The sequence below is a fragment of the Neolamprologus multifasciatus genome, chromosome 4 (assembly GCF_963576455.1).
Source record: "Neolamprologus multifasciatus chromosome 4, fNeoMul1.2, whole genome shotgun sequence".
NCBI classification, from domain to species: Eukaryota; Metazoa; Chordata; class Actinopteri; order Cichliformes; family Cichlidae; genus Neolamprologus; species Neolamprologus multifasciatus.
In genome coordinates this window covers 7,393,839-7,407,428 of record NC_140442.1, presented here as the reverse complement: position 1 = coordinate 7,407,428, position 13,590 = coordinate 7,393,839, and the positions used below count along the sequence as shown (strand labels likewise).

Sequence of the window (13,590 nt, the reverse complement as noted above, 5' to 3'; positions counted from 1 at the left end):
GTGCGACCAAGCTGGTCACCAACATGAGGAGTTATAGACAAATAAAGAGACTTTCCAACGTTCTAGGATTTATTGCTAAGAAGTATTGTTATATGAAAAAGGAAGTTTCCTTCCTTTTTGTGGCAAGTTTATTTTTCATAGTGTCATTTAGTTCTTGTTATTACTGTCCATACTTCAATTTTTTTTCATAGAGGAGAGGCCATCCTCTGCTGTTCCTCTGGAAGAGTTCCCTTTTGTCTAAACTAGAGTCTAAACATAGAGCTATTGTGTGCTATCCAGATTGTCGGATTTTGCAAAAACGTTGCCTCCAATAGACTTTTTTATACATTTCTAATGATAATTTCATGCACACAATGATGAATTATGTTTTGCTTTTTCAGATAATATCTGCACAACAGCTGCCAAAAATCAACACAGAGAAGGCGAGCTCCATTGTGGACCCACTAGTGTGCGTGGAAATTCATGGGGTGGCTATTGATAAAGCAAAACAAAAAACCCACCGCATTGACAACAATGGTAATATTTATTTATTTATTTATTTATTTATTTTATCCACAACAATAAAATTTAAAAAAATACATTTTCATATGTATTTTTTTTTTTGCAGAGTGATAATATCTTTGTTATCTATGTATATTTAAATTAAATGCAGGCATTTCTGTAAATCAGTGTTACTTTTATAATGCAGTGACAGGAGACAAGAGATGATGTCAGAAAGCTTCTTTATTCAAATCTTGGAATATATACTTGTGTAGGAGTCTTTTCAATCCAATGCCATGATTAGTTTGTTTGAAAGGTTTAATGCACCAGATGGTGTATTTACAGCTCTTGTGCGCCCTCTGCAGGTTTCAACCCTCACTGGGACTGTACTCTGAGCTTCCAGCTGCAGGTCCCTGAGCTGGCCCTGGTGCGGTTTGTAGTGGAGGACCACGATCATGCTGCCAAAAATGACTTTGTGGGGCAGTTCACTTTACCTTTTACAAGCTTTCGCATAGGTGCTTATTAAGATTTAGTCTACAAGTCAGTCATCTACCAGTTCTTCACTCTCGGATGTTCTTTTTAATATGTGTTATACTCTTTTGTTTTTTGTTTCTTCTCCCCACCCAGGTTATCGACATATTCACTTACTGAAGGCAGATGGTTCTAGCCTTTCTCCTGCTACACTCTTTATCCATGTCAAAGTGACTCGCAGAGGTGTTCCTGTCAAAACTATGGCTGAGCGTATTGCCGCTGCCAAAGGCAAAGCGTGACACACATCTGAACAAGACAATCAGATATCTGGACAATGAAGGACCTTGGAAGGAGAAGCTCCGAGTGTAAACAGACAGAGACAGAATGCTGCCGTTGTCTTACAGTTCAGACCCCAAGTGGTCCAGTTTGCACAAAACCACTTCCCAGTGCTTGAAGAAAGGTGTCTGTCAGAGATGGACACATGCCCTCTGGTGACTGTAATTCATAAAAAAAATGCAGAAAAAGGGACTGTTAGAGAAAATGAAGATCATTTATTTTATGTCATCGTTTTATTTTTTAACATGTTTTTTTTAACTTGAAGAATAATGATCGCTTAAGTAAAATAGCACTTCTTAAATTGATGCTATAACAGAATTGCAATGAGATGTAAACCAAGTGTAACTAACTGTGTTTGACAATATACATAAACATCAGTGTTTTAGATGTTATTATTGGCACCATTAACTGTGCTGTAATACAGATTTAATTTTGTGTTAGTGAGTGCCCCAGGGCGCCATGGCCCATGCTGCCCAGGTACAAGTACTTGATACTCCAGATATCTGGGCACTTTTTTAAATTCTGTCTGGAAGACAAATTCTAACATTCTCACATCTTCCAGCAGAACATGACAGGCTTAACTTGCAAAGATAAGCTTTTTTCTTAAATGTGTTGTATTTTATCTTAGCATCATTTCACATATGTTCAAATGTGCTTGTTTAAAATCATATTTGACTTTTAATGATACAGTATTTCCATATAAGCTTCTTTCATTTTGTCAACTTTTGTCTTCGTATTCAGATCTAGAAAAAAAATGCTGTTAAAAACTAATTGCATCAATCTAATACAACCACTAATTACTCCAGGCTACAGTGAATCTTTTAATACTCTTATAAGGAGGTTCACTGATAATAAAATGGTCCAGCGATGAAATGTAATTACTGTAATTACAGTTTTAATGGTCACGCTGGTTTTTGAGAAGAATGTAATATGTATTTAATAGTGGGTGAAGTAAAACTTTGCTCTCTTAATGTTTAATATAGAAGCTGTGGGATGCGTTTGAGTGGTTATGTTTGCAAGAAAAATGTTTTTATAAAGCACTTCTAACAATTTTTTTCACATGCTGTCAAAAGATACAAGTGTCTGTTTTAGTTTCAAAAGTCCACAGTGTTGTGTGTGGACACCTGACACTTTAATAAATGCATAACCAGAAGGTTCTAATCTGTGAATTTTTGTCTGACTTTTCTGTGGTACTCTAAAGCTGTCAGCCTAAAATATGATAAATCTTTACATTCCAACATTAGAACTATCAATGGATATGTCCCTGCCTGATTAGGCCAAAAGTAAAGACAAAAAAAATGAAAACTCTTAGCAATATTTATGACATTTCACATTACACAGCATGGCAACAATTTCTCCAACAACTGGACTTCTTTTGTTTCCGAGCATCTCCATGAATTATGAGTTAATCCACCCACTGAATATTTTTTGGTAAACTTAATTAAATACAAAAACACACACAGTGGGTTGTGAATGTCAGTCAGCAGCACCACAATGACAGAAAAATGAGGTCAGTATTAGTAGTTTTCCCCTTTCAAGAAATATGTTGCTAAAAAGTCTAAAGTTAACGCTAAAATCATCACAGACATGTTTTAACATCAGCAGAAATAGTCCAAAAACACACCTCAAATATATTAATATAGTCCCTGTTGATATTTAGGTCAAAATGTTGCAGTGCTAACAAAAAGTAATCACACACGGCTCTCTGAAATAATCATTAGCAAATCATGTTATCGTCTCATATGTCTGCCACGATTTCTTATACTGTGTATGTTGCAACTCTGTGGGTATTTTGTCCAAGTGTTGTTGCCGTAGCTGTAGCTCCATTGCTGTAGTAATTATTGTTAAACACCGTGTCACTACTTTTAATGTATTCATGCAAAACGTCAATAGAAGAATATCCTGTTAGCTTACTTTATGCAAAAACTGGGTTCTTTAATGCTCCTATCAGGGTTTATTTATTATGAAAATAAATAAGATGTGGGCCTAAAAGGTTTCTAATCTAATCAATACGCACACTACGTAAAAGAACAGCTAATGTACATTTTTACCTAACTGTTAGTGCCTTTTAACTGACTTTCAAATAAGAAATATCAACGCCACAATGCTTAATCTGCTCAGTTGGTCTCATTAAATAATCCACCTAAATCTGAGCATGACTTTGCCTTCTTACTCACCCTGCTGTAATATTAATTTATTAGGCCTCAGATTATCTTGCAAGATTCACCATCTTACACGTGTTTCCACTCAAGTGATTTCATTTGCCTTTTGGTTGTATGAGCGCCACATGGCTGTTTGTCATTAGAGGGAAAAATATATTAAATACACAAAAAATCTATTTTTGCTGGGGTTGTGAGAACTTAAAAATGGACGCTTTAAAACGACAAACCGTGCCCGCTCCATTACGAGCCTTCTGTTTATCCTAAATATTTGGAAATGATCGGGTAAAAAAAACACGACCATGGCCACGCCTCCACTGCATGTTTCAGCCAATAGCGTCGAGACTCTTTTAAAGGTGTCAAGGGGCACGCGGTGGAGTCTCACTTCCTGGTTGAAGATGGCGGATGAGAATGAGACAGCACCGATGCCGGAGAAAGAAGATGTAGAGGATCACGCACACTGCAGCGACTGTGAAAATGAAGAGCACCACTTTGACGATGGGTAAGGAGGCAGGCTTACTCGGTCGGTGGCGTAAAATACGTCACGGCTCTGGAGATTTTAACAAAATTAACTTAAACTAAACCTCGGTGAGCAGTCGGGATAGACGGCCATCCTTCGACGTTGTCCAGCCCATTTTCTTTCATCCTATTGGTTAGTAGCAACGTTCGCTTGCTTGTTCTTTCATCCGATTGGCTGAGAAGGATGTCTTTTCCAAATATAGGCTGGACTTAGCGTTTTCCTAAGTATATGGTTAGAAAGGAGAAAGCAAAGTGCGTTTAGAACCCAATTTTACACCAAGACGCATGTTTCTGTTACTCATAAAACTTGGAGAATTAATTAAATTGATTGTTTCCGGTGTTCTTCGCATGCCGTTGCTGTGTTGACGGTAAAGGATGCAAATCACGTTTACGCCAGGTGACATGTAGCGTATTAGCTTGCATGCTAGCGTACCTGGCATTGTCTGTGTGTGTGTGGATTCGGTGCAAGATCAAAAGTGAAACAAGCACAAACGTGCATACAAAAAGCACTCAGCTTAAACATAATATACCTGGGCCCCGGTGTTGTGAAGTGAGGGCTTTGAATTCCCTCTTTAGCCACAGAATTGTTAACGATCTTAAAGCAGCCTAGCTCGGTTGCTCTTACTCAGTACAAGCTTTGATAGAAACCCTGTTTTTTTTCTTATTGTATTTTTTTTAAAGAGAGAAGTGGTGTCACATATGAAACGGCGTGTCCGCAAAGCAGCTGACCTTTGTTTTTAGTAGAACAAGTGGAATAAGAATGCGTCTCTGTAAGGTAGTTTTCGCAAACATCTGATCACTAACTGGAGGAAATCTGACCCCACAGCCACGCGTTTCCGTTTTTAGAGACACAAAGAAGCGAATAAAGATCAAATCTGAGAAAAAATAAACCTAATCTTGCAGAATTCTACCTCAAACCCACGTTGCTGTGTGGCTAAAGTAGGGTGACCATATTTTGATTTCCAAAAAAGAGGACACTTGGCTCAAGTCATAAAGAACTTGCTTAAAGAAACATATTTAAATGCCTTCTCTGTGCAGTTAATGGATTGTGAATTGTAAACTACGTCATATAGGCTTTTACAAGTCAACAAGTGCAAAAAAAACTTAAAAGCCCCTGAATTAAATAATGGTACAGAAATAATGCCTCATCTGCATAAGAAAAATTACCAGTACTGGGTCGGTACGAGTGAAGTTTCTTTTGCAGTTCATCTGAAAAGATCCACTTGCGCTTTGGGATCTTTTAAACAGTTGCTGTGCGCTGTCAGTCCCGTCTGTGAGCACAGAACAACTCACAAAGCAGCAGTTTGGGGATGATGTCACACACATGGGTCCTCTGTTGGAATATAGGAAAACCCGGCCTTTTTTATCAATCTCAAAAATCGCCCCGGACAGAACGTGAAAAGGGACATGTCCGGGGAAAAGAGGATGGTTGGTCACCCTAGCTAGAGTGAAACATATTCCCCTGCAGGTCTTTGAACCTTCCTGCACTCAGAAACAATTGTTTGGCCCCTTAACTGCTCTACCCTGTTGAAATGGAAAGTGGGAGAACAAACCATTGAATGTTTTGTTGTCCATTGTTCCAGTCACTTGCTGGGCACATACAGTACATAAACACACACGCACAGATACTCTTCTTCTAGATGTCATCTGATTCACCATCTGTGCTGGTGTTTCAAATACAGGCCGCGTACTGGCCTGCATTTCTCCCCTCTTGGACACTAATGAGATTATCCTGTGTAAGTATGTTGCCAGAAGATGAAGTAGCTGGCTGGAGATATGTGGCTTTTCTGGTTGGAGCAGATCAGAAGAGAGGTTTATTCTGAAAATCTGCACTCACTTCTAAACATCCTGCAAACAACTTGGGATTTTCTGTATGTTTTAGCTGAAGGACTGGTTTTATTGTCTTTAGCTGCCCTAGAGCTACACCTCTTGTTGTTAGTTTAAACACACAGCTACTCCTCGGCTAACAAGGCTTTGCATCAGCAATGAAATGTAAATTGTGTTGGAAGTGTCGGTGGTTTAATAAGCTTGGCTGTTGTTTAAAAGCAGATTGCAGAAAATAAATTTCCACCATGATTTTCTTTTCTTCTGAGATCAGTCTTAAAAAGGATGCCATCTATTTCTGTCCTGTTCCAGTGAGAGGGGTCTTGGGGACGACACTGGCGCCAAGAAGAAGAAAAGGAAGCAAAAAAAGAAGAAGAAATCTGGTGCCACAGAAGCAGCTCAGGACCCCCTTGCCAAGGCATGAATTTTGCATTTCTGTCTTAATGGGTTATAAACCTAAACTAAAAGGAAAGGAGAAACAGTCCAGTTAAGGTGTAAACTACTAAAATCACAGTTTAGATACAGAATGGTTAGAGACTGTTTAGATAGGATCGACTTCTGTTTGTTGTTGTCTTGTTTGATGTATATTTGTGTTTACTTCCCAAACAGGTGAATTCGTTGCCAGCTGATAAGCTACAGGAGATCCAAAAGGCCATTGAACTGTTCTCTGTTGGCCAAGGTCCAGCCAAAACCATGGAGGAGGCTACTCGGAGGAGTTACCAGTTCTGGGACACACAGCCTGTGCCCAAACTAGGTATGGATACAGACGGCGTAGTTCTGTAATAATGTTTTTGTTGTTGTTTTCGGGGTTTTTTTCTGCATGTGGACAAAAGTGGGCTTACACAGATGGTCAGTTAACACAGAGTGAACAGAAGGGAAAAAAGGCTTGTGCTTATGACTCAAGTATGCAAAAGCTCAGTACAACAGCATTATTTTGCAATCTGTTGGTGAAATGTGTCTGGAAAGGAATTGATGATTATGCATGGTTATGAGGAAGCTGCACATCTATTTCTCCCATTTCAATATACTGCAGATGTGCTCTTTTTGTTTGCAATCTGGTGAATCGGAGGCCATTTGAGTACACTGACCTCATTTCATGTTCAAGTATCCAGTTTGAGATTACTTGACCTTTATTATATGACGTGGTAGCCTACTGGAAACAGCCATCAGAAGATGGGTACACTATGGTCATAAAGGGAATCACATTGTCAGCAACAGTACTCGGGTAGGCTGTGGTGTTTAAATGTTGTTTTATTCTGAGGGGCCCAATGTGACCAAGGAAGCTTCCCCACACTATTGCTTGACTGCCAGTGTCCTGAGCTGTTGGCAACATAAATCTATGCCAAACTCTGACCCTACCATCCGAATGTCACAGCAGAAATTAGGACTCATCAAACCAGGAAGTATTTTCCTGTCTTCTGTTCTGCAGTTTTGGTAAGCTGAATTTTAGTCACAGTCTCCTGTTCGTAGCTGACAGGAGTGGCACCCACTGTAGTCTGCTTGAAGGTTTGACTGTTGTGCGTTTAGAAATGCTCTGCTGCATAGTTTTGTTGTAACAAGTAGTTAATTGAGGTCCTGGTGCTTTTCTATCAGCTCAAAGGAGTCTGGCTCTATGCTCCTTTGACATCATCAAAGCGTTTTCTCCCAAATAACTCACTGGATAAGTCCTAGAGATGGTTGTGGGGATAATCAGTAGTAGATCAGCAGTTTCTGAAATATTCAGACCAATCCATCCAGCACCAACAACCATGCTACAGTCATAGTCACCTAAATCGCCTTTCCTTCCCATTTTGATGCTTGGTTTGAAATTCAGCAGGACATCTTATCAGTGTCTACCTGCCTACATGCACAGAGTTGCTGTCAGGTAAAGGGCTGATGAGAGATTTGCATAAATGTTGGGGATGTGTACCTAATGAGGTGGCCAGTGGATATGTGCCATTGCTTTCTGGTCTTCTAAGAGTGACGGTCTAAAAGAGTGTATATAATTTGCAGGTTTTTGTGCTTTGTCAGACTTCTGTTTACTTTTCCTTCAGGGGAGACGGTGACATCACACGGCTCCATTGAACCTGACAAAGACAACATTCGAGAAGAGCCCTACAGCCTCCCGCAGGGCTTCAGCTGGGACACCCTCGACCTGGGGAACCCCGCTGTGGTAAGAAAGCATATAAACACAAACACTCACAGCAAGCATGCACAGGAGGAATTCGTGTTTCAGTAACAAAGTCCTGGACTCGTGGTGCTTTGCACTACATTTTGTTAAGGAACTAGTGTTTTGTTTTGTTTTTTATTCCAAGTTTGTCCTCTCAGTAATTATGTGACAGTTTATGCAGAAGTGCTTGTTGTTTGGTCAGAGTGTAGTAGCAGTCCAATTAGAAACTTTGTCCTTTTGTCAAATGTTCATTGTGGAAATGTGGTTTTGTTTTTTAATTTGGTGCTCATGACTCTGTCTCTTATTCTTTTCTTCTCTCTACAACCAGCTCAAGGAGCTTTACACCCTTCTCAACGAGAACTATGTTGAAGATGATGATAACATGTTCCGATTTGACTATTCTCCTGAGTTCCTGCTCTGGTAATTTCTCATATTTAAATATTGTTCGACTATTAGTACAAGTGCATAGACATGTGTGGCATTTTTGACTGACCTTGTCCTCCTCAGGGCCCTGCGACCTCCTGGCTGGTTGCCTCAGTGGCACTGTGGAGTGAGGGTTAACTCCAACCAGAAGCTGGTTGGCTTTATCAGTGCCATTCCTGCCACCATCCACATCTATGACATGTAAGTAAACAGAATAGTTTGGCGGGGGGGAGTCAATGTTATCCTCCATCCATTATTTACTTCCCAATGGAACATGTTTTTTGTTTTTTTTCTATTACTGGCCTATTACTAGTATTTCTAATAGATTGTATTCGGTGTGTTATTCAAATAAATAAATGTCTCATGATTGTTTTTTTGTTTTTTTTTCTGCTTTAGAGAGAAGAAAATGGTTGAGATTAATTTCCTCTGCGTCCACAAGAAGCTTCGCTCCAAACGAGTCGCTCCAGTTCTGATCAGAGAGATCACCAGACGGGTCAACCTGCAGGGAATCTTTCAGGCAGTGTATACTGCTGGAGTGGTACTACCCAAACCTGTGGGCACATGCAGGTGGGTGTGACAGGGATATTTTCTAACCCCAAGCCCTAGGGTTAGATTTCATTCACTGCATAAATTGATACTTAATGACGTTTCCTTCGTGCAGGTACTGGCATCGCTCTTTGAACCCTCGAAAACTAATTGAAGTGAAGTTTTCCCATCTGAGCAGGAACATGACTATGCAGCGGACCATGAAGTTGTACCGCTTGCCAGAGGTTGTTGGCGACTAACACAAATTTTCAGTCACTTTAGAAATCACCTCTTTCTTCCAGCATGTCTTTTAATGTATTCGTCCTTGTCATCTCTCTTTCAGGCCCCAAAGACTTCTGGTCTGCGGCCAATGACCAAGAAGGACGTGCCCGTGGTGCATCGTCTCCTCCGTGAATATCTGAGCCAGTTCAACCTGGTGCCAGTCATGAATCCGGAAGAGGTGGAACACTGGTTGCTGCCCCAAGAGAATATTATTGACACTTACGTGGTGGAGGTAGAGAATCCAGAAAAAATCTTTGAGGGGAAAAAAAAAACCCTTTAAAATTTTCTCCAAGTAACTAAGGGTTACTTTGTTGTCATTACAGAATGATGGCAAAGTGACAGACTTCCTGAGTTTCTACACTCTGCCCTCTACCATTATGAATCATCCTGTGCACCGCAGTCTAAAAGCGGCATACTCCTTCTACAATGTGCACACCACCACCCCCCTGCTCGACCTGATGTCCGATGCCCTCATCTTGGCCAAATCGGTGCATGTTCAATCTTTAAAAACATGTTCTCTGAAATGTTTACTTGCAAAAACCTAATAATTTTTCCTGTTTCTTTATTCAGAAAGGGTTTGACGTCTTTAATGCACTGGATCTAATGGAAAACAAGACTTTCTTGGAAAAGCTTAAGTTTGGCATCGGTGATGGGAATCTACAGTATTACCTGTACAATTGGAAGTGTCCCAGCATGGGGCCGGAAAAGGTGCGTTTCTGAAATGACTTGTTTCTTTTAAAAGATTTCGTTTTGGGCTTTTTGCCTTTTTAGTGACCGGTTTGCAGTGAAGAGTAGACAGGAAATGGGGGATGGAGTGCAGGAGAAGATAAGTGCTGCAGGTTGGCAAATGTGGGCTGCTGGATTCCTGTCATATGGGCACCTGCTGTAGCGCATATATGAAACTATCTTAAGGGAGTTTTAATGTTTCAGGTTAATTTACTAAAAGATATAATTGTCTGCAATAATTTTGGGTATAAATTGTTCTTGTATCATTGTGTGCTGCTCACATAAGTATTTGCTTTTTATGGTTGTTCATGCAAGAGACTGTTTAACCTGTTTTGTTTGTGGCATCATTTATTTTATTTTTTTAAAGGCTAATTGTTCATGTCTTTGTCATGCATCTAGCTTTTCTGTTACATTTTCGTCCTTTTTGCCAGTCTCATGCAGTACTACTACAGATGCCTTACATGTGCCATAGTGACTCCTGCACAAACCCAAGCTACATTTGTGACTGTTTTGGTAACGGCTCCGTTGCTTCTTTTCCAGGTGGGATTGGTTTTGCAGTGACATCCCTTCTAATGCAGAAAGCAAGTGGCACCATCAGGTGAGGAGGTGGCACAATCGCACTGGCCACCTGACAGATGAACTGATGACCTCCTACTTTAAGAATGGAAACCCACCGCCCATTTTTACTTTTTGACCTTTTGAACTTTGACCTGCACTACCGCTGCCAGGCAGGGAGGCAGGGGGGAGTCTTCAGCTCTTCCCTCCTCCCTCGATCACATGGACCTTAAGCCATTGTAGTTACCATCCCAAACAACTGTACATCTGAAAGCTGTCTTGATTGTACCATACACACACTCACAAGAACAGTTTGCACAGGTTACTGGATACCAAACGCTCATTGCTGGTGACAAAGCATACCGTATGTGTAAATAATGTCAAACATAACTGCGAATTACACCCTAACGCATACAGACTAGAGCCTACTGTTTGTTGGAAGTGCTTTTTGCAACTACAATAATTCTGTCATCCTTAAGTTTTAGAGATAAAAATCAAAAGGATCAAAATTATTTTAAAGAGAAAACGGCTGAAAAGGTGAGATAATAAATACCAAAAGTGTACACAAGAATAAGGGCTTCTGTTTTAGAGTTTCCTTGTCGACCATTTTTTGTCGTTTGTATTTTGCTCATCAGAGTCGGTTCTGGCAGTAATGGAGGCATTTGAGCAAAGCTTGAAGATGAATTCCAGAGAAGGCATTTTTTTTTTTTCTGGAGTTTCTTGTCATTAACTTTCTTTGCCACAGCTTGCTGTACTAACTAGAACCCTGTTACACAGACTGGTTAACAGTTCAGACAAAAAAGTCAATCATTTTCTATGAGGTTAGACTGCAATGGAGAGGTTTAAGGCATTCTGATCAACATTTATAAGCAGGGATACAATTTATAAGGACACCTTAAGTTCACAGGGCTCCAGTTGCAAAATCCACCTTAAGAAATCCTTCGATTTGGCTCTCCCTGTATAAAAGTCTTAAGGTCAAGGGTTTTTTAAGCTCAGTATGGAGATTTTGCTTGAGGGAACCACACAGGATGTCTTAAAGAGTCAAAAACTTAATGTATATATGTTGCAAACTGTAATAGACCATAAACAGTTGGAGACAAGTTTACATATTTGATGAGCTGACATCACTGATAAGGTACTTTTCCCTGCTACAAGTCCACAATATTATTAACAATCATAAAATTTTGCACCTCACACATCATATTTAGCTTACACTGACCATGCCATCAGGTAGAGTAGGTGGGTGTTGGAACTGGACCTGTGAACAGCAGTCTGGACTTGCAAGACCTGCAGCGTGGATGGATGATAACTGGGGAAATGCCCCAGTTAAAATATTTTGTAAAATGTTGGTTCTATTTGCAAACGGATGTAAAAAAAAAAAATAAATAAATAAAAAAAAAAATAAAAAGAATAAAAAAATGAATGGTGCAGGAAATGCATGAAAATATGTAGATTTTTCTTTTAGGGTTGGAAGGGTGTAGAGCAGGGGTTGGCAACCCGGGGCACGCGTGCCACAGTTGGCACGCGAAGGGTTAAGTGATGGCACGACCATAGCTGGACGGGCCATCGGGCATACCGGGCATTCAGTAGGTGGCCCGATGATTTATTTTTTTTGTAACGGTATAAACAATGAAAGTGGTGGATTGGCCAGATGCTGGTTGGTGGTGGCTATGGTGGAGCCTCAACAGATTCAGTAACATTAATAAGTGTTGGATGCCAGCAGGTGGATGAGAGAAAGGGGAGGCAAGAGGAGAGACCCGAGGCGGCCGCCGGTCCGAGTGTCAGGTGAACTGAACTTCAGGTAAGAAGTTATGACCTGCAGTCTATCTGGGTCAGATATAAACCAAGTTTAGGTGCAGTTTATTTTCGTTGTGCTGACTTTTTACAGTCAGTTACAATAACTCGTACTGTGTACTAGCTAGCATGATGGAGTGTCTATGGGTGGGTGTTATGATGTTACTGATAGTGAACTTTATTTAATTCTTAAGGTTAGTTAGTAGAGTTGCCAACCGTCCCGTAAAAAGATGGAATCGTCCCGCATTTAGAGAAAATATTATTCTGTTACACTGCACAGCTGCCTCTTCTCTCATTCTCTCCCCTCTCTCCTGTTGCTACTTCAATCATGAAACTGATCAATCATAAGCTGATCGGCTTTTCTCTCTTGTTTGTTTATCGCCCACTTTGCGCCAGAAAGAGGAAACCATAAGGCGGAGACCATAAATAGCATTTGTATTTTCTGTTGTACAGTTCATTTGCTGTTATGGAGTTCTTGTTATGGATAAAAAGTGTCTTTTTTTTTTTTTTTTTGTTTCAAAACAGCTGATAGCTATTCTCTGATAGCTGCCAACATCTGCGAACAAATATTCTATAAAGTGGTTCTATATATTGTGTAACTGTTCATATAGAGCGTTATTAAATTTATTGCTAATGCAATCATATGGCACACTGACTTCTCAGGAAATTTTAAATGGCACTTGTCATCAGAAAGGTTGCCTACCCTGGTGTTACTGTGAGGTTTTGGTAAAGTCTGATTAAATGGGTGTTAAATATAGCTGTACTTAAATAATTTCCTCCCCAAATACACAAATGAGGGTTTTCAGAAGCTTTGAAACATCACACAATGTTCCTCGGCAAATAAGTGTTTTTTAAACATTTAATAAAACGTCTAAGATAAGCCGGAGCGAGGAATTCTGTAACTGCAAAGGTGGAACGTGTTTAACTTCTAGGGGTGGCAACTTTTTAAAACCTTATTACGCAGAGACAGCACAATTTTAAGATCATTTTTTTAGCATTATTGTAAGGTCTTTACCTTACAATGTAAAGCGCCTTGAGAAAACTGTTTGTTTGGGTTTTTAAAAAAAAAAAAAAAAAAAGTTAATTTAATCAGTGGTTTAACAAAAGTGAAACACTGCAAAGAGACGTTGTGGATCATGTACACTACCCTGCTGAAAAGACAAATTTTATGCTTTGGCCATTGAACTTTTACAAATAAGATGAACACTGCTTTATGTGAATAAAGCAGCAGCAAAACACAAGGACGATAAAAGCAGCAGCAATAAAAATGTATTAAATTCATTAGGACACAGTACATTTCAACTTAAAAACATAATAAGCACAAAAGGAAGCTGTCACGTTGAACTG

At 39.8% G+C, this 13,590-nt stretch overlaps 2 protein-coding genes across 6 annotated transcripts in view; both read left to right on the top strand.

Moving 5' to 3' along the window:
• The window catches only part of plcd3a (phospholipase C, delta 3a), a 33,183-nt gene extending 30,727 nt beyond the window's left edge, over nt 1-2,456 (top strand). For all 5 annotated transcript variants that reach the window (XM_085156326.1, XM_085156322.1, XM_085156324.1 and 2 more), the window contains exons 13-15: nt 381-516; nt 846-995; nt 1,108-2,456. In XM_085156326.1, the coding sequence (XP_085012452.1) occupies nt 381-516; nt 846-995; nt 1,108-1,250 (429 nt within the window). In that variant the 3' untranslated portion in view covers nt 1,251-2,456. The remainder of the gene's footprint in view (nt 1-380; nt 517-845; nt 996-1,107) is intronic.
• A 1,351-nt stretch (nt 2,457-3,807) lies between these two features.
• On the top strand, nt 3,808-12,810 carry LOC146519674 (glycylpeptide N-tetradecanoyltransferase 1-like). Its single transcript, XM_085156302.1, has 12 exons — nt 3,808-3,948; nt 6,102-6,207; nt 6,399-6,543; nt 7,823-7,941; nt 8,267-8,358; nt 8,446-8,562; nt 8,758-8,928; nt 9,023-9,131; nt 9,230-9,400; nt 9,492-9,656; nt 9,739-9,876; nt 10,435-12,810. The coding sequence occupies exons 1-12, from the start codon at nt 3,845-3,847 to the stop codon at nt 10,453-10,455; spliced, it is 1,458 nt and encodes a 485-aa protein (XP_085012428.1). The 5' UTR covers nt 3,808-3,844; the 3' UTR covers nt 10,456-12,810.
• Nucleotides 12,811-13,590: the final 780 nt, after the last annotated feature.